We start from the raw sequence: 23203 nt of genomic DNA, 5'->3' as shown, positions 1-23203 counted from the left end.
AAGTTAGGCAATAAAGCCCTTTGACTCTGATTCTAAGGGAATTATGAGTATCAAAATAAAATCAACTAATACATATTGATTACCCATTGAACCATGACACAAACATATGATCCTGGGTCTTAGAAGAAAATGAAGCGGCCGGGCGTGGTAGCTCACGCCTGTAATCCCAGCACTTTGGGAGGCTGAGGCAGGTGGGTCACGAGGTCTGGAGATGGAGACCATCCAGGCTAACATGGTGAAACTCCCATCTCTACTAAAAAATAGAAAAAATTAGCTGGGCGTGGTGGCAGGCACCTGTAGTCCCAGCTACTCGGGAGGCAGAGGCAGGAGAATGGCATGAACCCGGGAGGCGGAGGTTGCAGTGAGCCGAGATCCTGCCACTGCACTCCAGCTTGGGCGACAGAGCGAGACTCCGTCTCAAAAAAAGAAAAAAAAAGAAAGAAAATGAAGCTGAGATGGACCAGGCATATTCTGATTAACCTATAGTTAAACCTAGAAAAGCCATGGGATTTCTGTTTAGACCAATAACATGTTTCAGGCACCTTGATAAGAAATGTGTCAGTGATAAGATAAAGGAAATATCACCCCACCTTCCCCTTGATGTGGAACTTGTTTCTAAGAGTAAACCACAGTAGAATAATGTAGAGAATTATGGAGTACGTGTGAAATAAATTCAAGTAGCCGTTAACTATGGATAAAAAAATTATACTGGCCAGGCGCGGTGGCTCACACCTGTAATCCCAGCACTTTGGGAGTTCGAGGCGGGCAGATCATGAGGTCAGGAGTTTGAGACCAGCGTTGCCAACAAGGTGAAACCCCGTCTCCACTGAAAATATAAAAATTAGCTGGGGGTGGTGGCGGGTGCCCATAATCCCAGCTACTTGGGAGGCTGAGGCAGGAGAATTGCTTGAACCCAGGGGGCAGAGGCTGCAGTAAGCCAAGATCATGCCACTGCACTCCAGCCTGGGTGACAAGAGCAAGAATCTGTCGCAAAAAAATAAAAAATAAAAACTATACTGTTCTTTTTCCCTGATTCTGAATATATGAGATTTGGCAGAAATAGAAATTCCATTGTTAGATGTTTGGTAGTATCCCAATGAGAAGAATCAGAAAAGTACTTTTTGGGTGTTTTTCCTCTTCAACAATTCGTGGTTTTTTTCGAGGTGGAGTCTTGCTACATCGCCCAGGCTGGAGTGCAGCGGCATGATCTTGGCTCACTGCAACCTCTGCCTCCTGGGTTCAAGCAATTATCCTGTCTCAGCCTCCTGAGTAGCTGGGAGTACAGGTGCCCGCCACCACGCACGGCTAATTTTTGTATTTTTAGTAGAGACAGGGTTTCACCTTGTTGGTCAGACTGGTCTTGAACTCCTGACCTCGGATGATCCACTAGCCTCAGCCTCCCAAAGTGCTGGGATTACAGGCGTGAGCCACTGTTCCCAGCCTGACAGAACAATTTCTTAAAGAAGCTCTAATTTACTCTTTGGTCACACTCCTAATATAAATTTAGGAGAGAATGGAGTCTTCAGACACATCTAGTTCAACTCTTTCATTTTACATATGGAGAAATCTAAGTGGACTGCTCCAATGCTGGGAGTGTTTCAGTTTACAGTTACCTCAACTCTGTGTCCAAAATAATTGTTAAACTTCTTTTTGGAAATAATTTCAAACTTAAGTTGCAAGAATAAGAATACAAACAATACCTACATAACTTTTGTTAACCTTTTACTCCATCTGCTTCATCATTTGCGTGCACTCTCTCTCTCTCTCTCTCTGCGTATGTTTATATATATATGTAATTTTTAAATTTTTTTTATTTTTAAGAGATGGGGTCTCACTCTATCACCCAGGCTGGAGTGCAGTGGCACAATCATAGCCCACTGGAGTCTTGAATTCCTGGGCTCAAGCGATGTCCCCACCTTGGCCTCCCAGTGTGTTGGGATTATAGGCGTAAGCCGCCATGCCTGGCCCAATCTTTACTATTAAGGTTGCAAAAAGATGATTTCCCCCTGCAAATCTAGTGCTCTCTGCACATTTACTAGTTAGCATTTTTAGTTTTTATTTTAGGTTCTGGGGTACATGTGCAGGGTTGTTATATAGGTAAACTGCTTGTCACAGGGGTTTTGTATACAAATTATTTTGTCACCAAGATAATAAGCATAGCACTCGAGAGGTAGTTTTGGATCCTCTCCCTCCTCCCACAGTTCACCCTCAAGAAGGCCCTGGTTTCTCTTCCCCTTTTTGTGTCCATGTGTTCTTGTTTTTTTAGCTCCTACTTGTAAGTGAGATCAGAGGGTATTTGGTTTTCTCTTCCTACGTTAGTTTGCATAGGATAATGACCTCCAGCTCCATCCATGTTGCTGCAAAGTACGTGATCTCATTACTTTTTTATGGCTGCATAGTATTCCGTGGTGTATATGTACTACATTTTCTTTATCTGTTCACTTTTTTACTTATTATGGACACAAGAATTCCTATTTTTTCAATGATTTATGATTTGTTAGCATACATAATTAGCTAGGTTCTCGGATTATTCCAAATTTGGCCACTGGGAGTCCCTTCAAATGGGCTCCTATATCCTTATAGCATACCCTCATCATATTTTTTTTCTTTTTAGCATCTCCATCCTTTTTGGCATAACTAAATACTCCAAGTGCATCCTGTACCTCCCCTGCCCTGGAATCAGCCACTTCTCTGAGGAGTCCTGATGCTTTTACAAGAGAGTCATGTCAGAGACCAAGATCTTTTCATCTACTGGAATATTTTTGCATCTTGGCCCTTTTGGCTGACAGAACTAGGAAATATATGCATGTTATGTGCTGTATACATATATGCCAGTATACATACACACATACACATTTACATACACATATACTTCTTTTTAGGAAATCAGCAGTTCACATTAATACTTCTAATTCATCATCATAGGCTTTTTTCTTGTCTGCATTAATTCCTTATTCATGTCTCTTCTCAGTGAGAACCCTGGCTCCCAACATCAGCACAATTAATTCCATTATCCCCTGCCCTCAGCCCCTTGTACTTACCAACTTCATTGTCTTCTGGTTTAATCTGTCCCTTAATCCTTTTAGCAAAGATGAGAGGATTGTTTTTTACTCTAATTTTTTTCTTTTTCTTTTCTCTTTTCTTTTGAGAGCGTTTCACTCTTGTCACCCAGGCTGGAGTGCAGTGCTGCAATCTCAGCTTACTGCAGCCTCTGCCTCCTGGATTCAGGTGATTCTCCTGCCTCAACCTCCCGAGTAGCTGGGATTACAGGTATCTGCCATCACACCCAGCTAATTTTTGTATTTTTAGTAGAGACGGGGTTTCACCATGTTGGCCAGGCTAGTCTTGAACTCCTGATCTCAGGTGATCCACCCGCCGGGGCCTTCCAAAGTACTGGGATTACAGGCACAAGCCACCGCACCTGGCCTCTTAATTTCTTACAGGAAAGATAGCATATTTTATATATATATTTATATATATATATATAAATATATATATATATATATATATATATATATTCTTTTGTACTTTTAAGAAAATTCTTCAGTCAGCGCCAGGATTGTACTTTTTTTCCCCACTTAATAGTATCTCCTGGAAATACTGTATTAGTTGGTAGATATTGTCCTCATTCTGTTTTTTATAGTTATGTAATACTTCATTGTGTGGATATATTATTATTCAAAAAATTGCTTATACTTGGACATCTAAGTAGTATTTTGCAATTACATCTAATATTTTAATATATAACCTTAGACATACATGTTTTTGTATTATTGGAAATGTATATTCATGGTAAAAAATTCCTAGAAGTGAGATTGCTGGGTCAAAAGATAATCCCCCTCTATATGAGTTGTACTATTTTGTATTCCCACCAGTGATATGTAAGAGTGCCCGGGCTGGGAACGGAAGCTCAGGCCTGTAATCCCAACGCTTTGGGAGGCTGAGGCGGGTGGATAATGAGGTCAGGAGTTCGAGACTAGCCTGACTAACATGGTGAAGCCTCTACTAAAAATGCAAAAATTAGCTGGGTATGGCAGTGTGTGCCTATAATCCCAGCTACTCAGGAGGCTGAGGCAGGAGAATCGCTTGAACCTGGGAGGCAGAGGTTGCAGTGAGCCAAGATTGTGCCACTGCACTCCAGCCTGGGCGACAAGAGTGAAACTCCTTCTCAAAAAAAAAAAAAAAAAAAAAAGACTGTCTATTTTCCCACAGCCTGACTAATTATATTGTCAGGCATTAAAACTTTTGCCAGTCTGATGGGTGAGAAATTATATGTCAGGGTAGTTCTAATTTTTATCTTATGAATGAAGCTGAACATTTTTTCATATGTTTAAGGCCATTTTATGTCTTTTTTCCCAAATTATCTTTGTGTCTTTTGCAGCAGAATCTTTGGTCTTTTATTCTCCCTCTCAATTTTTTTTTTTTTTTTCAAACGGAGTTTCGCTCTTGTCACCCAGGCTGGAGTACAATGGTGCGATCTCGGCTCACTGCAACCTCTATCTCCCAGGTTCAAGCAATTCTCCTGCCTTAGCATCCCTAGTAGCTGGGATTACAGGCACATGCTGCCATGCCCAGCTAATTTTTGTATTTTTAGTAGAGACGGAGTTTCCTTCATGTTGGCCGGGCTGGTCTTGAACTCCCAGCCTCAGGTGATCTGCCCACCTTGGCCTCCCTCTTAATTTTTAAAAGTTGTTTGTATACTAGGGATTTCAGTGCTTTTTTCTGATGTATTTACAAATGTTGCCTTACAGTATACTTGCTTTTTTACTTTCCTTATGGTGTTTTGCCAAAAAAAGTTTTTTGTTTTCTTTTTTATTAATGTAGTCAAGTTTATTAACCCTTTATTGCCCCTGGATTTTGAAAAAGCCTCTCTCGGCCACACATGGTGGCTCACACCTGTAATCCCAGCACTTTGGGAGGCCAAGGCAGGCGGCTCACAAGGTCAAGAGATCGAGACCATCCTGGCCAACATGGTGAAACGCCGCCTCTACTGAAAACACAAAAATTAGTTGGGCGTGGTGGTGCCCGCCTACAGTCCCAACTGCTTGAGAGGCTGAGGCAGGAGAATCTCTTGAACCTGGGAGGCAAAGGTTGCAGTGAGCCGAGATCGCACCACTACACTCCAACCTGCCAGCCTTGCGACAGAACGAGAGTCCGCCTCAAAAAAAAAAAAAAAAAAAAAAAAAGGCCTCTCTTGTTTCCTGTTATCTCAGTGAAAAAAATAGATAAATAAAAAGCCTTTCTCTTAGGTTTTAAAAAATTTGAAAATACCTTTTGAAGGACAGTTGGGCTCTGTGTATCAAAAACCTAAAAAATGCTCAATAACTGTACACTCAGCAATTCTAGTTCTAGAAAAATATATTGGAACAGATGTGAAATGTACATACAAGAGACCGGGCACAGTGGCTCATGACTGTAATTCCAGCACTCTGGGAGGCTGAGGCAGACGAATCTCTAGAGCTCTGGAGTTTGAGACCAGCCTGGCCAACATGGTGAAATCCCGCCTCTACTGAAAATACAAAAATTAGCCGGGTGTGGTGGTGGGTGTAATCCCAGCTACTTTGGAGGCTGAGGCAGGAGAATCGCTTGAACTTGGGAGGCGGAGGCTGCAGTGAGCTGAGATCGCGCCACTACACTCCAGCCTGGGAGACAGAGCAAGACTCCGTCTCAAAAAAAAAAACATTAACTGGGCATGGTGGCATGCACCTGTAGTGCCAGGTACTAGGGAGGCTGAGGTGGGAGGATCACTGAGTCTGGGAGGCAGAGTTTGCCATCAGCCAAGTTTACTATTCAGAAGTAAAATACATAGACAATATACATACATACATGATTTCTTTTTTTTTTTTTTTATTGAGATAAAATCTTGCTGTGTTGCCCATGCTAGAGTGCAATGGCACAATCTCAGCTCACTGCCACCTCTGCCTCCTGGGTTCAAGTGATTCTCATGCCGCAGCCTCTCGAGTAGCTAGGACTACAGGCATGCGTCACCAGGCCCAGACAATTTTTGTATTTTTAGTAGAGATGGGATTTCACCATGTTGACCAGGCTGGTCTTGAACTTCTGGCCTCAAGTCGTCTACTTGCCTTGGCCTCCCAAAGTGCTGGGATTACAGGCGTGAGCCACCATGCCTGGCATACATAATTTCAAAAAATAAAAATAATAATGCCCTAACTATAATGAAAGAGATAAATACAAGAGAAGTAATTTATGGTAAAACAGTGCAATTTATAATAGCAGTATGTATCTCAATATGTTTAGACATGATTACGATAGAAGACGTGATTTAAGTACTAGATACTTGTACCCATATGTTGCATCACTGTGCATATACAAATGCAGAATGATTCAAGTGTGTCATGTTGGTGACTAAGAAACACCACAAACTAGAATAACTAAACGTTCTGAACAAAACAAAATACATTCTCCTGTAGAGTTATATACAATTGCCTTTCTGGAAATTTCAGTGCATGTTAAAACTGTCAAAAATGGCCGGGCGCGGTGGCTCATGCCTGTAATCCCAGCACTTTGGGAGGCTGAGGCGGGCGGATCACAAGGTCAGGAGATCAAGACCATCCTGGCTAACACGGTGAAACCCCGTCTCTACTAAAAATACAAAAAATTAGCCGGGCGCAGTGGCGGGCACCTGTGGTCCCAGCTACTTGGGAGGCTGAGGCAGGAGAATGGCGTGGGCCTGGGAGGCGGAGCTTGCAGTGAGCCGAGATCACGCCACTGCACTCCAGCCTGGGCGACAGAGCGACGCTCCGTCTCAAAAAAAAAAAAAAAAAAAAAAAAAAAAACTGTCAAAAATACTTTGCTTTATATAACATGGAATTAGGTTCTAGGTCATATGAGGTTTTTCATTTACTTGAATGGTGGGACATTTGAAAGTTGCACAGGACACACAAAAAAGTCCGTTTTTATTAGAATGTATTGAGCATTGTAGGATATCTAGAATCCCTGTTTTAGGGGCCTGCAGAATGCCAGCGGGGCTCTCTAGTCATTGTGGCAACAAAAAGGTACCTCCTCAGATTTCCAAATGTCTCCCTAGAGGGGAGTTGAGTAAAATTAGGTTATATAATATAATTGATACAATGGAATGTTATTTATCCATTAGAAAGAACAAGGAAGGTCAATGTGTATTATATGAAAAGATGTCCACAATATATTGTCAAGTGAAAAAACAGGCTACAAAACATCATGTATGATATTCCACTTTTTTTTTCTTTTTTTTTCTTTTTTGAGATGGAGTTTCACTCTTGTCACCCAGGCTGGAGTGCAGTGGTGTGATTTCGGCTCACTGTAACCTCAGCCTCCTGGGTTCGAGTGATTCTCCTGCCTCAGCCTCCTGAGTAGCTGGGATTACAGGTGCGCACCACCACATCCAGCTAATTTTTGTATTTTTAGTAGAGGTGGGGTTTCACCATGTTGGCCAGGCTGGTCTTGAACTCCTAACCTCGGGTGATCCACCCGGCCCAGCCTCCCAAAGTGCTGGGATTATAGGTGTGGGCCACCGTGCCTGGCTATTTTTTCTTTTTATTATTTTTGGTAGAGGCAGGGTCTTGCCATATTGCCCGGGGTGGGCTTGAACTCCTAAGCTCAAGCAATCATCCTGCCTTTTCCTCCCAAAGTGCTGGGGTTACAGGCGTGACCCACTGAGCCCAGCCTCTACCTTTGTTGAATATTTGTACTATATTATATAGAAGAAAGGTTGGAAAAATATTTTTCAAAATGCTAATTGTAGATGACATACTTTATAGTTTTATTGTTTGGAATGTTAAGAACTATAAATTGGATTACTTTTACAAAGTAATGCCTTTTTTTTTTTCTTTTCGAGACAGGGTCTAGCTTTCTTACCCAGGCTGGAGTGTAGTGGCGTGCTCATGGCTCACTGCAACCTCGACCTCCTCAGCTCAAGTGATCCTCCTACCTCAGGCCTCTGTATAGCTGGGACCACCAAGCATGCACCACTGCACCTGCCTCATTTTGTGTATTTTTTTTTTTTTGTAGAGACAGGGTTTCACCATGTTCCCCAGGCTGGTCTCGAACTCCTGAGCTCAAGTGATCCACCCACCTTGGTCTCCCAAAGTGCTGGAATTACATGCATGAGCCACTGTGCCCCGCCCAATAACCGCTTCTTGACATAAGGATTTAAAAAAATCACTTTGGGCTTGCAATCCTAGCACTTTGGGAGGCTAAGCCAGGTGGACTGTGTGAATCCAGGATTTCAAGGACAGCCTGGGCAACATGGGGAAACCCCCCCTCTACTAAAAATACAGAATTTAGCTGGGCATAGTGCACATACATGTAATCCTAGCTACTTGAGAGGCTGAGGCATGAGAATTGCTTGAACGTGGGAGACTGAGGTTTCAGTGAGCTGAGATGAAGCCATTGCACTGCAGCCTGGGTAACCAGAGTGAGACACTGTCTCAACAAAACAATAAATAAAGACCACTTTTCAGGAGTTCGAGACCAGCCTGGCCAACATGGTGAAACCCCGTCTCTACTAAAAGTATAAAAAATTAGCCGGGCGTGGTGGTGTGCACCTGTAGTCCCAGCTGCTTGGGAGGCTGAGGGAGAAGAATCACCTGAATCCAGGAGGCGGAGGTTGCAGTGAGCCAAGGTCGTGCCACTGCACTCCAACCTGGGTGACAGAGCGAGACTCCATCTCAAAAAAAAAAAAACAAAAGAAAAAAAACACTTTGCTCAATGGCTGATGCCTTTTTAAAAAATAGGATAGTTGGAGGCAAGAGAGAAGCAAGCTTATATCATTAACAGGAAGTGAGGAACAGGGTAACTTGGTAGAAGTTGGCGTCTGTCACTTAATATACAACAATTTTTGGCAAGGCGTAGTGGCTCACTCCTGTAATCACAGTACTTTGGGAGGCTGGGGCAGGAGGATCACTTGAGGCTGGGAGTTTGAGACTAGCCTGAGCAACATAGCAAGATTTGTTCTTCTGTATTAAAATTTAAAATGGGGGGAATGGAGTAGCTGCAGTTTCATATATTGAATTGAAAGCTACTGCCAGGAGTACATTTTTTTTCTTTTGTCATTTTCTTGTGTGTCTTTTTTTTTTTTTTTTTTTTTTTTGAGATGGAGTTTCGCTCTTGTCACCCAGGCTGGAGTGCAATGGCGCAATCTCAGCTTACTGCAATCTCTACCTCACAGGTTCAAGTGATTCTCCTGCCTCAGCCTCCCGAGTAGCTGAGATTACAGCCGCCCGCCACCTGGCTAATTTTTGTATTTTTAGTGGAGATGGGGTTTTGCCATGCTGGTCAGCTTAGTCTTGAACTCCTGAGCTAAAGTGATCCACCCACCTCAGCTTCCCAAAGTGCTGGGATTATAGGTTTGAGCCACCATGCCCACCCTCTATATCTTCTTAAAAAACAAATAGTGATCATCACTTGGAAGAGGGAAAGGTACCTTGAAGAATGTTTCTTGGACTTTAAGGAGGCAAATACTATTACAGAATGTGAGAAATCCTGTTCCAGGCTGAACAAATTAAATTCCTTCATCTGCCTTCAAAGCCATTCTTCTCTTAGATTCTTGTGATTGATCATAGAGAACAATTTTGCTAGGTTGCCGTGACTCTAGGGGCCAAGTTTGGGGCAACCAAGGACACATATATGTGCATTTTTATGATTTTTGAGAGTTTGGATTGTACTCCTTGTCTTAATAGTTTGGAGACATACCACTGTCATTGGAGTAGAAGATCTACTGTGTTATGTACTTACCATGGGAGAAAGGGAGGAAGCTTTCTGGGTTTAAATTCCCACTCAGAACCAGGTGCAGTGGCTCACACCTATAATTCCACCACTTTGGGAAGCTGGGGCAGGAGGACTTCTTAAAACCAGCGTGGGCAACATAGTGAGACCCTGTCTCTACAAAAATTAAAAATTGAGCCAGGTGCAATGGTGCAAGTCTGTACCTCTTTTTGGGAGGCTGAGGTGGGAAGATCACCTGAGCCTGGGGAGCTTGAAGCCACAGTGAGCCGTGATCACGCCACTGTACTCCAGCCTGGGCGACAGTCCAAGATCCTGTCTCAGGAAGACCCTGTCTCAAGAAAAAAAAAATTCGAACTCAAATATAAAATAGTATATTCCAAGACATGTGTTTAGAGGAGATGTATTTAGACACTATCTGAGTGTGGTGGCTCATACCTGTAATCCCAACACTTTAGGAAGCTGAGGCAGCTCACATTCCTGCGATCGTTTGAGCCCAGGAATTCAAGACCAGCCTAGGCAACATAATGAAACTCTGTCTCTATAGAAAATACATTTTAAACAATTACCCAGGTGTGGTGGCTTGTGCCTGTAGTCCCTGTTAGTTAGGAGGCTGAGGTGGGAGGCTCACTTGAGCCTGGGAGGTTGAGGCTACATTGAGGCATGATCGTGCAACCACACTTCAGCCTAGGTGACAGAGTGAGACCCTATCTCAAAAAAATAAAATTAAAGGAGTTGTCTCTTTTTTGCCCCAACTTTTTGTTATGAAAAATTTTAAACTTAAATAGAAAAGGCAAAAGAACAGTACAGTGATGATGATTTTTTTTATTTTTTTATTTTGTTTGAAGACGGAGTCTGTCTCTGTTGCCCAGACTGGAGTGCAGTGGCACGATCTCGGATCACTGCAACCTCCGCCTCCCGGGTTCAGGCAGTTCTCCTGCCTTAGGCGCCTGCGTAGCTGGGACTACAGGTGCACACCACCATGCTTGGCTAATATTTTTTTTTTTTTTGAGATGGAGTCTCACTCTGTCGCCCAGGCTGGAGTGCAGTGGCGCAATCTCGGCTCACTGCAACCTCTGTCTCCTGGGTTCAAGCGATTCTTCTGCCTCAGCCTCCCGAGTAGCTGAGATTACAGGTGTGTATATCCACACCCAGCTAATTTTTGTGTTTTTAGTAGAGATGGGGTTTCACCATCGTCTTGAACTCCTCACCTTAGTATCCACCCACCTCGGCCTCCCAAAGTGTTGGGATTACAGGCAGGAGCCACCACACCTGGCCAATTTTTTTGTATTTTCAGTAGAGACAGGGTTTCACTGTGTTGCCCAGGCTGGTCTCAAACTCCCAAGCTCAGGTAATCTGCCTGCCTCAGCCTCCCAAAGTGCTAGGATTATAGGCGTGAGCCTCCATGCCCAGCCAATTATTATTATTATTATTATTATTTGAGACAGGGTCTAGCTCTGTCAACCAAGCTGGAGTGCAGTGGCACAATCTTGGGTCACGGCAACCTTTGCCTTCTGGGTTCAAGTGATTCTTGTGCCTCAACTTCCCAAGTAGCTGGGATTATAGGCTGTGCCCCCATCCCTGACTATTTGTATTTTTAGTAGAGACAGGGTTTCGCCATGTTGGCGAGGCTGGTCTCAAACTTCTGGCCTCAGGTGATGCACCAGCCTTGGCCTCCCAAAGTGCTGGAAATACAGGGTAAGCTAACGTGGCCAGCCTACAGTGATTATTTATATGCTTGCTACCTAGATTCAGCAATCGTTAACATTTTGTCAGATTTTCTTTATATTGTATGTGTAGGTATGTGTCCATTTTATGCTCCTGGAAAAATAAGTTTGGGATATTATGAAACTTCCAGTTAAAAATGTGTTCATGACTGGGCATGGTAGCTCATTCCTGTAATCCCAGAGCTTTGAAAGGCCAAGGCAGGAACATTCTTTGAATCCAAAAGTTCAAGACCAGCCTGGGCAACGTGGTGAGACCTCCCCTCCACAAAAAACCAGGTGTGGTGGCATGTGCCTATAGTCCTAACTACTTGGGAGGCTGAGGCAGGAGGATCCCTTGAGCCCAGGAGTTTCAGGTTACAGTGAGCTATTGTCAAGCCACTCCAGCCTGGGTGGCAGAGCAAGACCCTGTCTCTAAAAATGTATAAATAAATGAACAAATATATGCTTGTAAATTTATCTGCAGGGTCCATATCTATGTAAATGCTGTGTGAAAAGGAACAGTGCTGCCCTGAAGTTAAAAGGAGCATAATTTTTGCTTTTTTTTTAATTTGTAATGAGCTCATCTTGTCTCCATGAACTTTTTAACTCAACTTACTACTTGTGTGGTCATTTGGGGATTTTCACCTTTTTGCACTTAAGATAACCATAAAGTGTTCTGAAATGTACATTTGTTTTCTCTTTGTTCTAGATGATCCCTCTGATAAGCCACCTTGCCGAGGCTGCTCCTCCTACCTCATGGAGCCTTATATCAAGTGTGCTGAATGTGGGCCACCTCCTTTTTTCCTCTGCTTGCAGGTAACTCACTAATGCTGGCCTCTCCTAGCCTAGTTTTATGCTATTTTTTATGATGTAATATTTCAGAGATTACTGTCAACTGCTAAGGAAATCTATATCTTATTAAATCTATTCCTTCCGATTTTTTTTTTTTTGACGGAGTCTCACTCTGTCGCCCAGGCTGGAGGGCAGTGGTGTGATCTCTGCTCACTGCAATCTCTGCCTCTTAGGTTCAAGCAATTCTCCTGCTTCAGCCTCCTGAGTAGGGATTACAGGCACACACCATTACGCCCAGCTGATTTTTGTATTTTCAGTAGAGATGGGGTTTCACTATGTTGGTCAGGGTGGTTTCGAACTCCTGACCTCGTGATCCACCACCTCAGCCTCCCAAAGTTCTAGGATTACAGATGTGAACCACTGCTCCCGGCCCCAATTTTTCATTATACGTTTTACCAGTGAAAGTTGAGACAGAGCAGTTAGATGAGACAGATGGTTGATTAGTCCACATCTGTGTTTAAACCTAATACTTGGCCAGGCACAGTGGCTCATGCCTGTAGTCCTAGCACTTTTGGAGGCCAAGGCTGGCAGATCACCTTAGGTCAAGAGTTCAAGACCAGCCTGGCCAACATGGTGAAGTCCTGTCTCAACAAAAATAATAAAAAATTTGCTGGGCATGATGGCAGGTGCCTGTAATCCCATCTACTTGGGAGGCTGAGGCAGGAGAATCTTTTTTTTTTTTTTGAGATGAAGTCTTGCTCTGTTACCAGGCTGGAGTGCAGTGGTGCAATCTCGGCTCACTGCAACCTCTGCCTCCCAGGTTCAAGTCATTCTCCTGCCTCAGCCTCCTGAGTAGCTGGGACTACAGGCGTGTGCCACCATGCCCAGCTAATTTTTTATATTTTTAGCAGAGACGGGGTTTCACCATGTTGGTCAGGATGGTCTTGATCTCTTGACCTCATGATCTGCCCACCTTGGCCTCCCGAAGTGCTGGGATTACAGGTGTGAGCCACCGTGCCCGGCCAAGGAGAATCTCTTGAACCTGGGAGGTGGAGGTTGCAGTGAGCCAAGATCGCCCATTGCACTCCAGCCTGGGCAACAGAGCAAGACTCTGTCTCAAAAAACAAGCAAATGAACAAACAAAACCCTAATAGTTAACACTGTTTTGTTGTTGTTGTTGTTGTTTTGTTGAGACGGAGTTTCGCTCTTGTTTCCCAGGCTGGATGCAATAGTGTGATCTTGGCTTACTGCAACCTCCACTTCCTGGGTTCAAGCGACTCTTCTGCCTCAGCCTCCCGAGTAGCTGGAATTAACAGGCATGCGCCACCACACCCGGCTAATTTTGTATTTTTAGTAGAGATGGGGTTTCTCCATGTTGGTCAGGCTGGTCTGGAACTCCAGACCTCAGGTGATCTGCCTGCCTCGGTCTCCCAAAGTGCTGGGATTACAGGCGTGAGCCACCATGCCCAGCTGTTTTTTGTGTTTTTTTTTCTTTTCCACGACAGAGTTTTGCTCTATCACCCAGGCTGGAGTGCAGTGGCGTGATCTCGGTTCACTGCAAGCTCTGCCTCCCGGGTTAAAGGGATTCTCCTGCCTCAACCTCCCGAGTAGCTGGGGCTACAGGTGTATGCCACTATTCCCAGCTAATTTTTTATATTTTTGGTAGAGATGGGGTTTTATCATGTTGGCCAGGCTGGTCTCGAACTCCTGACCTCAAGTGATGCCCCCGCTTCAGCCCCCAAAGTGCTGGGATTACAGACGTGAGCTACCACGCCCAGCCATAACACTGTTTTTTTAAATTAAAGTATTGAAATTATAGGAAACAGAACTGGAAGATTATTCCTTTTGATGACACTGTTTATTGTCTTGTTGAAGACTGATCTCTGTACAGATGACAAGGAAAGAAACAATTTTTGTGGGTGATAATGGTAGTAGTAATACTTATAAGTACTTAACTCTGTACCAGGTACCACTTTGAGTACTTTACATGAATTAACCCTTAAATCATCACTATAATCCTGTGAAGTACCTATGATTAGTATCCTCATTTTATAGATGAAGAAATTTAGGCTAAGAGAGTTTAAGTAACTTGTTCAAGGTCACACAGCAAATACCATATTTTATCAGATCTAAGACACCATTGATTATAAGAAGCACCTCAATTTCAGAAATGTTAAAATATAAAAATGGCTGATGAAAGTTGTGATGTACTTTTGATAAGATGAATCTTGATTTCAGAGAGTTTTTAAATTTTTCGAGACAGGGTTTCACTGTGTCCCCTAGGCTGGAGTGCAGTGGCACCATCATGGTTCAGTGCCACCTCTATCGTCCAGGCTTAAGCGATCCTTCCACCTCAGCTTCCCAAGTATCTGGGATTACATGCTTGTGCCACCATGCCCAGCTAATTTTTTTTTTTCCTGTGGAGAAAGGGTCTTGCCATGTTGCTCAGGCTGGTCTAGAACTCTTGAGCTCAAGGAATCCTGTCGCCTCAGCCTCCCAGAATGCTAGGATTACTCCTGGCTTACTTTAGGGACTTTTTATTTTTCTTTAAAAAAAAAAAAATTAAAGAATTTTTTTTTTTAGAGATGGGGTCTTGCTCTGCTGCTCAGCCTGGAGTACAGTGGTGTAGTCATAGCTCACTGCAACCTCTGCCTCCCGGGTTCAATGATCCTGCTCCCTCAGCCTTCCCTGAGTAACTAGGACTTATGGGTACAAGCCACGATGCCCAACCCAGAGTTTAAAATATGAAAAAATATTTATCTTAGAATGGCTGAAATACAATTACAGAGCCAGGATTCAAATTTAGGCTGTATGATTGTGATTCCAGGGCGTATGCTCTTCTCAAAAGAGTTGTTTTAGGAAAAAGTCTTTTTTTCAGACTTGTTTTTTCTCTGTGAGTGCCGCTGAAAAGCTGTGATCATGATTCCACCATTCTGTTGCAGCTGCAGACAAGATTAAATGAATCCTTAAAAACTTGTTGGCCGAACTCTGTGGCTCACGCCTGTAATCCCAGCACTTTGGGAAGCCAAGGCAGGTGGATCACAAGATCAGGAGTTCGAGGCCAGCCTGGCCAAGATGGTGAAATCCCGTCTCTACTAAAAATACAAAAATTAGCTGAGTGTGGTGCCGGGTCCCTGTAATCCCAGCTACTCAAGAGGCTGAAGCAGGAGAATTGCTTGAACCTGGGAGGCGGAGGTTGCAGTGAGCCGAGATTGCGCCACTCTAGCCTGGATGACAGAGCAAGACTCTGTCTCAAAAAAAAAAAAAAAAAAAACTTCATATGAAGTGGTATGGTGGCCCACACCTATATTCTTAGCACTTTGGGAGACTGAGGTACAAGGATCCCTCGAGCCTAGGAGTTCAAGGCTACAGTGAGCAATGATGGTGCCACTGCACTTCGGCCTGGGTGACAGAACGAGACCCTGTCTCCAAAAATAAAATTTTAAAAACCCAAACTTATCAGAAGAAAATAACACAAACCACCTCTGTCCTTTAAGAAAGTAGATTTTGCTAACTTAATTTTTCTTTCTTTGCAGTGTTTCACTCGAGGGTTTGAGTACAAGAAACATCAAAGCGATCATACTTATGAAATAATGGTAATGATGAAGTTTCTGGGAATTTCTGTTCACTTTTTTCAAGAATTAGACTAGGAAGTAGTTTTTCTTTTCCATTTTTCTCTTTCTTTAAGCTCTCTTGGATTTCTGGGAATTAGTTTTCTTAATCTCTGAATATCTTTACCTTTTCTCCCCTTTGGAAATAGGTAATTATTATCCAATAAGTCTTTTAGGGTTTTGTGGACCTATCAAGGTATTTAAGCACAAAAATTGTTTTATATACTCAGATTTCTGTTTGAAATTTGGAAAATATTCAAAGGAAATACTTTTGATATGAAGATAACAGGTGCTTTTTAAAGATGCTGCTTTTTAAGCTCATTGATAAATATAGCCAATGTGTTATCACTGTGTGCTCATGGTATTTTTATGTGGTTCATGTGGACAGTGGTGTTTTTGTCAAGCAGTTCATTTGCTTGCCTTGGGGAAAATTAGTTACCTTCTGACAGTCAGGTTATAAAGTGAACACAGCAAATAAGTTAATATATAAAATCACCAAAGAGGCAGACTGGTTTATAACCTGAATAAGACTTGACTATAGATTAATTGTATTGCCACCTTTAAAGAAGGATAAGAATGTTCATAGTATCCTTCCAAGCCCTGGCCATGGGAGTGGGTGGTTTAATAAGCCAAAGTGAATATCCAGTCTGCTTGAAGGGTATATATACCTTTGTCAAGATAGTTCTGTCAGCCAGGCACGGTAGCTCACGCCTGTAATCCCAGCACTTCCAGAGGCCGAGTTGGGGGGATCACTTGAGGTCAGGAGTTCAAGACCAGCCTGGCCAATATATGGTGAAACCCCATCTCTACTAAAAATACAAAAATCAGCCAGGTGTGGTGATGTGCGCATATAATCTCAGCTACTTGGGTGTCTGAGGCAGGAGAATCGCTTGAACCTGGGAGGCAGATGTTGCAGTGAGCCTAGATCACAACACTGCACTTTGGCCTGGGTGACAGAGTGAGACTCCGTCTCAAAAAAAAAAGAAAAAAGAAAGATAGTTTTGTCAGAGTTTTGTCAGTTATCAGAGCATATTAAGTGTATAACTAAATCTCCTCCCTCAAGCAGTTTTCTGACATTTGGCCCCCATGTAGTTTTTCTTACAGGAAAGGATGCTGGCAGGCTCGACAGTTAAAATTTCACATAGTAGATTAATCTATATTAGTTTTCTATTGGTGCCATAACAAATTACCAAAACTTAGATATCTTAAGACGACACAAATTTGTCTCACAGGTTCTGTGGATCAGAAGATCATTAGGCTCAACAGGTTTGCTCCAGGTTCTTTAAGGCTGAAATGAAGATGTTGGCCAGCCTGGCCTCTCACCTGGAGGCCCTGGGGTAGAATCCACCTCTAGGTTCTTTCAGGTTGTTGGCAGAATTCACTGACTTAAGGTTTTAGGAAGGATGCCACTGTTTTGATCAGGGCATGTTCTCCGTTTCCACAGGCTGTCTGCATTCCCTGGCTCTGGGCCCCCTTTCTCCATCCTCAAAGCCAGGAGCACAGGAAGTCCTTGAGGTTGTTGACGAAATCCAGGGAATCTCTGTGACCTCTCTCACTGCCTTATTTTTCCTGTGCTGAATCTTTATGAGTGATTCTTCTGCTTTCCTCTTCTGCTTTGAGACAGGGTCTCACTCTTATCACCCAGGCTAAAGAGAAATGGCACAATCACAGCTCACTGTAGCCTCGACCTCCCAGGCTTAAGCTATCCTCCTACCTCAGCCACCTGACTAGCTGGAACTATAGGCACAAGCCACCATGCCTGGCTAATTAAAAAAAAATTTTTGTAGGCTGGGCGTGGTGGCTCACGCCTGCAATCCCAGCACTTTGGGAGGCCAAGGCAGGCGGATCACAGGGTCAGGAGATCGAGACCATCCTGGCTAACACAGTGAAACCCCGTCTCTACTAAAAACACAAAAAATTAGCCGGGTGTGGTGGCAGGCGCCTGTATTCCCAGCTACTCAGGAGGTTGAGGCAGGAGAATGGCATGAACCCGGGAGGTGCAGGTTGCATTGAGCCGAGATTGTGCCACTGCACTCCAGCCTGGGCGACAGGGAGACTCCATCTCAAAAAAAAAAAAAGATTTTCGTAGACAGGTCTTTCTATGTTATCCAGGCTGGTCTCGAACTCCTGGGCTCAAGGGATCCTCCCACCTCAATCCTCAACCTCCTAAAGTGCTGGGATTACAGGTGTGAGTCACCGCAGCAGGCACCTCAGCTACGTGTAAGGACTCATGTGGATTACATTGGGCCCATCTGGGTAATCCAGGATAATCTTTACTTCAAGGTCAGCTGATTAGTAACCTTTATTCCATCTGTAAAGTCCTTTCCCAGCAGTACCTCGTTAGTGTTTGATGGAATAATCAGAAAACAGGAATCTTAGGATGAGGGGAACATCTTTATTTTTATTTTATTTATTTATTAAAAAAGAATAGAGACAGGGTTTCTCCATGTTGCCCAGGCTGGTCTCGAACTCCTGGGTTCAAATGATCCTCCCACCTTGACCTCCCAAAGTGCTGGAATTGTAGACATGAGCCACCATGCCCAGCCAGAGAACATCTTTAGAATTGGGCCTCCTACAGCACTGTGGTATATTTACTTCAGTCTCTTAAAAGTTTAGAAAGGGTGACTCAGCATCTCTGAGCCTGACTACTGGTGGAGTCCTATTAAAATGAGTTTCTGGGCTTATAATATTCAGGGTCAGATTCTAGGCCACAATGAATTAATCAGAGAACTAGTTAGAGTTTTTGGGAGCCAACTAGCTGGCCTTCCTCTTTCCATCTCTCAACAATTTCAGTCTTTTAAGTAATGGCTTCAGTAATTGTAAGACTTGGAATAAATTTTTTCCCCCTTTAATTGCAAAAATGAAGGGTTAGGAGACTGTTCAAAGTAGCTGTGGATTTGAGTTAATTTCACCAAGGTTTTCAGGTCTTCAGAAAACTGGTTTGTTTTTCCCAAATTAATGCGAGAATACCTAGAGCCAGAATACAAATTTATTCATTCATATTGTGAAATAATTCCTTAAGGGATAATTCAGTATGGCTTGGGTAGGTTGGTAGTCATGCTTATTCACTTTAGGAAAGCTGACCATGAGCTTTCTTTAGCTATTCTGGGCATCATGTCTTCTTCATAATGCTGAAAGCACTGACTAAGTTTCACTCCACATCCACTTAATTCTGATTACATCATCCTTTTCTCACATATTCAACACCCATACAATCACATTTCAGAGTACTGTCCTTTACTTTGGGGAGTTTTTGGGGGTTACTAATACTTCCTTTTTGTGGCCCACCTTATTTATGCCCAGTGAATCTTTCCTTCTATAGGCATGATGACCAAATTTTAGCTTTCTACACAAAACTTGATTTTTTTGCATATGAAGCCTCAGATAACTTTAAATGGTTTTCAGTACTTTTGTCATGTCACAGTGCTGTATTTTTGGGAGTTACTCATGCTGTGGTAGGTGGTGCGTTAACCAGGATTTCTGAATTCTATGCCTATTTTTGTCTTGTAATTCTTAGAACTTTGAACAAGTCAAGGCAGCTCTTTCTGCCACACCCTTTTATACCAGTGATTCTTAAACTTCAGTACATAAGAATTGCCTGGGAGTTTCTTATAAATGTAGATTTCTAAACTCTTCTGTGAGAGATTGTGGTTCAGAAGCGCTGAGGTTTGGTCCCCGAGTTGAATAATATTAATTAAACTTTATGTAAAACTGTCTTGTGCCTTTTTTGGTGTGTCTGTGATGTAGAAAGTTTTTATAGTTTATCTCACAGTAAAGTTGGTTGAGAAACAATATTCTAAAATACAGTTTTACAAATAACAGTCTCTTCAACTAATGTGTGTGTTGTCATATTTACTTGTCTTTTGGTACTTGCTGAATTGAGAGTGATTATGAATTTAGTGTATAGACTCTGAAATTTCTCTCTTGGATTTCATAATACCTCATGTGCTAGACATATTCGTAGTGTGTGCTCAGATGAAAATGTGTTGCTTATTGGTAGTGTAATTTCACAAATCATGACACTTTTTTTTGTCATTAAAAAAAGTTATAACAAGTTCTAAGTGCCTGTGTAATCTGAAGATGTCTTGTGTCATTATTTTTTTTACTTGTTGTTATAGAAAAGTTCAGATATACACAAGAGAATGATGTTTGGTTATCTATTGCCAGCTACCTCAAAACCTCATGCTTAAAAATGACCATTTTATTATCTCCCACTGTTTTGTGGTTCAGGCATTCAGATTAGGCACAGTGAGGGTGGCTCTTGGCTCCACATGATGTACTTAGGCTGAAAGTCCCAAGAGGGCTATGAATTTAGTATAGACATAGACTCCAAAATTTCTCTCTTAGATCTCATAATACCTCATGTGCTAGGCATATTCACAGTACATGCTCAGATGAAAATGTCATCATCATTGTAATCAACATAGTGGTAATCAATTTCCGTTTATTTACCCATCACTAGCTCTTAAAATTATCGACTCATGGCCAATCTTTCTTTATCTAAACCATCAACTTTCCCTGTCACCCAGGCTGGAGTGCAATGGGTTGATCTTGGCTCACTGCAACCTGCGCCACCTGGATCCAAGCAAGTCTCCCACCTCAGCCTCCCGAGTAGCTGGGATTACAGGCACACACCACCATGCCCGGCTAATTTTTTTATTTTTGTGGAGATGGGGTTTCGCCATGTTGGCCAGGCTGGTCTTGAACTCCTGACCTCAGGTGATCTGCCCACTTCGGCCTCCCAAAGTGCTGGGATTACAAGTGTGAGCCACCGCACCTGGCCTAAACCATCACCTTTCTAGATTATTTTGAAGCAAATACCCTAGGTAGTATATTATTTCATCTTTAAGTGTTTCATTAGGTCTCTATGTAATTCTAGTCACTTTTCACATTTCGCCAGTCATTTCATAAAGGCTTAATATCTAAAACCCCTGCTGCCTTTTTTACCCCTGAAACAATCACTATTCTAATTTTTTTTTTTTTAAATCAGCATAGATTGGTTTTGCGTATTCTAAAACTGCATATATATGGAATCATACTGTATGTACACTTGTGTTGTTTCTGGTTTCTTTCACTCAGCTTTTTTTTTTTTTTTTTTTTTTTTTGAGACAGAGTCTCGCTCTGTTGCCCAGGCTGGAGTGCAATGGCACAATCTCGATTCACTGCAACCTCCGCCTCCCAGGTTCAAGCAATCCTCCTGCCTCAGCCTCCCAAGTAGCTGGGATTACGGGCGCCCACCACCACACCCAGCTAATTTTGTATTTTTAGTAGAGACAGAGTTTCACCATGTTGACCAGGTTGGTTTCGAACCCCTGACCTCAGGTGATCCATCCGCCTCGGCCTCCCAAAGTGCTGGGATTACAGGTGTGAGCCACCGTACCCGGCCTCACTCAGCATGTTTTTGAGTTTTATTCATGTTGTGTATGTTACTAGTACATTTGCTACTAATCATTTCTTTTAATTACTGAGTAATATTCTGTTGTATGAACACAATACAGTTTTTTATCCATTCTCCCTTTGATGGACACCTGGGCCTTGCCCAGGTTTGAGCTATTGTGAATAAAGCTGCAGTGAATATTCCTGTATAAAGCTTTCTACGTACATAATGTTTTCACTGTTTTTTGGATAAATACCTAGGAGTGAAATTGCTGGGTCATAGAGTAAATGATTGTTTAACTTTTAAAGAAATGATTGGCAAGTTTTCCAAAGCATTTGTATCATTTTACACCTCTGTTGACAATATACGAGAGTTCTGATTGCTTCATGTGCTTGCCAGCGTTTGGCATTGTCAGTTTCATTGATTTTAGCTATTTTAGTCAGTGTAGTGTGGTATTACAATTTTTTTTTTTTTTTTTTTTTTTTACTTTTTGCAGTTTGTTTAATTCAGATACAAATAAGATTCACACATTTCAATTTTCCAACTGGTTGCCTCTTACGTGTTTTCTATTCTGTATGGGATTTCCTTCCCTTTCTCTCATTTCTTTTTTTTTTTTTTTTTTGGTCTTGTTTTAGAATAATTATGTTTTAAATTTTATCTTCTTAAATATATAGAGAAATAGAGATGGAGTTTTGCCATGTTGTCCAGGGTGGTCTCAAACTCTTGGACTCAAGGGATCCTCCCACCTTGGTCTCCCAAAGTGCTAGGATTACTGGCTGGCCACTGAGCCCAGCCAGTTTTGGATTTACTGAAGTTGCAAATGTAGTACAGAGAGTTCCCATATATCCTTCATCCTGCTTCCCCAAATGTTAACATCTTACATTATAGTACATTTGTCAAAATTGAGAAATGAACATTGGCTGGGTGTGGTGGCTCTTTCCTGTAATTCCAGCACTTTGAGAGGTTGTGGTAGGAGAATTGTTTGAGTCCAGGAGTTTGAGACCAGCCTGGGCAATCTGGAAAGACCCCATTGCTACAGAAAAATTAAAAAATTAGGTGAGTGTGGTTGCACGTGCTTGTATTCTTAGCTACTTGGATGGTGGAGGCAGGAGGATTGCTTGAATTCAGGAGTTTGAGGCTACAGTGAGCCATGATCACACCAGTGCACTCTAGCCTGGTCAACACAGCAAGATCTTGTCTCAAATTAAAAAAAGGGCTGAGCTTGGTGCCTCACACCTGTAATCCCAGCATTTTGGGAAGCCGAGTTGGGTGGATTACTTGAGGTCAGGAGTTCAAGACCAGCCTGGCCAACATGGTAAAACCCTGTCTCTATTAAAAATACAAAAAATTAGCCAGGTATGGTGGCACATGCCTGTAATCCCAGATGCTCTGGAGGCTGAGGCAGGAGAATCGCTTGAACCCAGGAGGTGGAGGTTGCAGTGAGCTGAGATCATGCCACTGCACTGCAGCCCGGGCTATGGAGCGAGACTTGATCTCAAAAAAAAAAAGGAAAAAGAAATGAACATTACTACAATACTAGTAACTATAGATTTTATTCAGATTTCTCCAGATTTTCCTCAAATGTCCTTTTCTGTTGCAGGATCCAATTGGAGATCCCACATTGCATTTAGTCATAATGTTTTCTCCAATCTGTGACAGTTTCTTAGATTTTCTTGTTCATGACCTTGACAGGTCAAAGTGTATTTTGTACAGTGTCTCTCAATTTTGTCTTCATAGGTTTGATATTTTATCATGATTAGATTTGGATTATAGGTGTTTAGGTAGAAGATCACAGAGGGGTGAATTGCCTTCTCATTTTATCATATCAGACGATACATAATTTAACACTGGTGATGTTGAAAAATGAGCAGCCAGCCGTAAGAGATGCATGAGGCAGGGTATATGTGGGAAGGGGCACGGAGCTTTCCTGTCCTCTCTGGGTACACCATCCTCCACCTCCATGTGTTCAGCAGCCTGGAAGCTCCTTGCTCTCACTT

General features: G+C 42.6%; 1 protein-coding gene across 5 annotated transcripts in view; it reads left to right on the top strand.

The window, feature by feature from the left end:
- The window catches only part of TADA2A (transcriptional adaptor 2A), an 80528-nt gene that overhangs the window by 5219 nt on the left and 52106 nt on the right, over window positions 1–23203 (top strand). For all 5 annotated transcript variants that reach the window (XR_012088795.1, XR_012088796.1, XM_008011171.3 and 2 more), the window contains exons 3-4: window positions 12136–12242; window positions 15755–15814. Coding sequence is in view for 3 of the 5 variants with exons in the window: in XM_008011171.3 (XP_008009362.2) it covers window positions 12136–12242; window positions 15755–15814 (167 nt within the window). In the remaining 2 variants the exon portion in view is untranslated. The remainder of the gene's footprint in view (window positions 1–12135; window positions 12243–15754; window positions 15815–23203) is intronic.

The sequence above is a fragment of the Chlorocebus sabaeus genome, chromosome 16 (genome assembly GCF_047675955.1).
Source record: "Chlorocebus sabaeus isolate Y175 chromosome 16, mChlSab1.0.hap1, whole genome shotgun sequence".
Taxonomy (NCBI): domain Eukaryota; kingdom Metazoa; phylum Chordata; class Mammalia; order Primates; family Cercopithecidae; genus Chlorocebus; species Chlorocebus sabaeus.
This window is presented reverse-complemented; position numbering and strand designations above follow the sequence as displayed.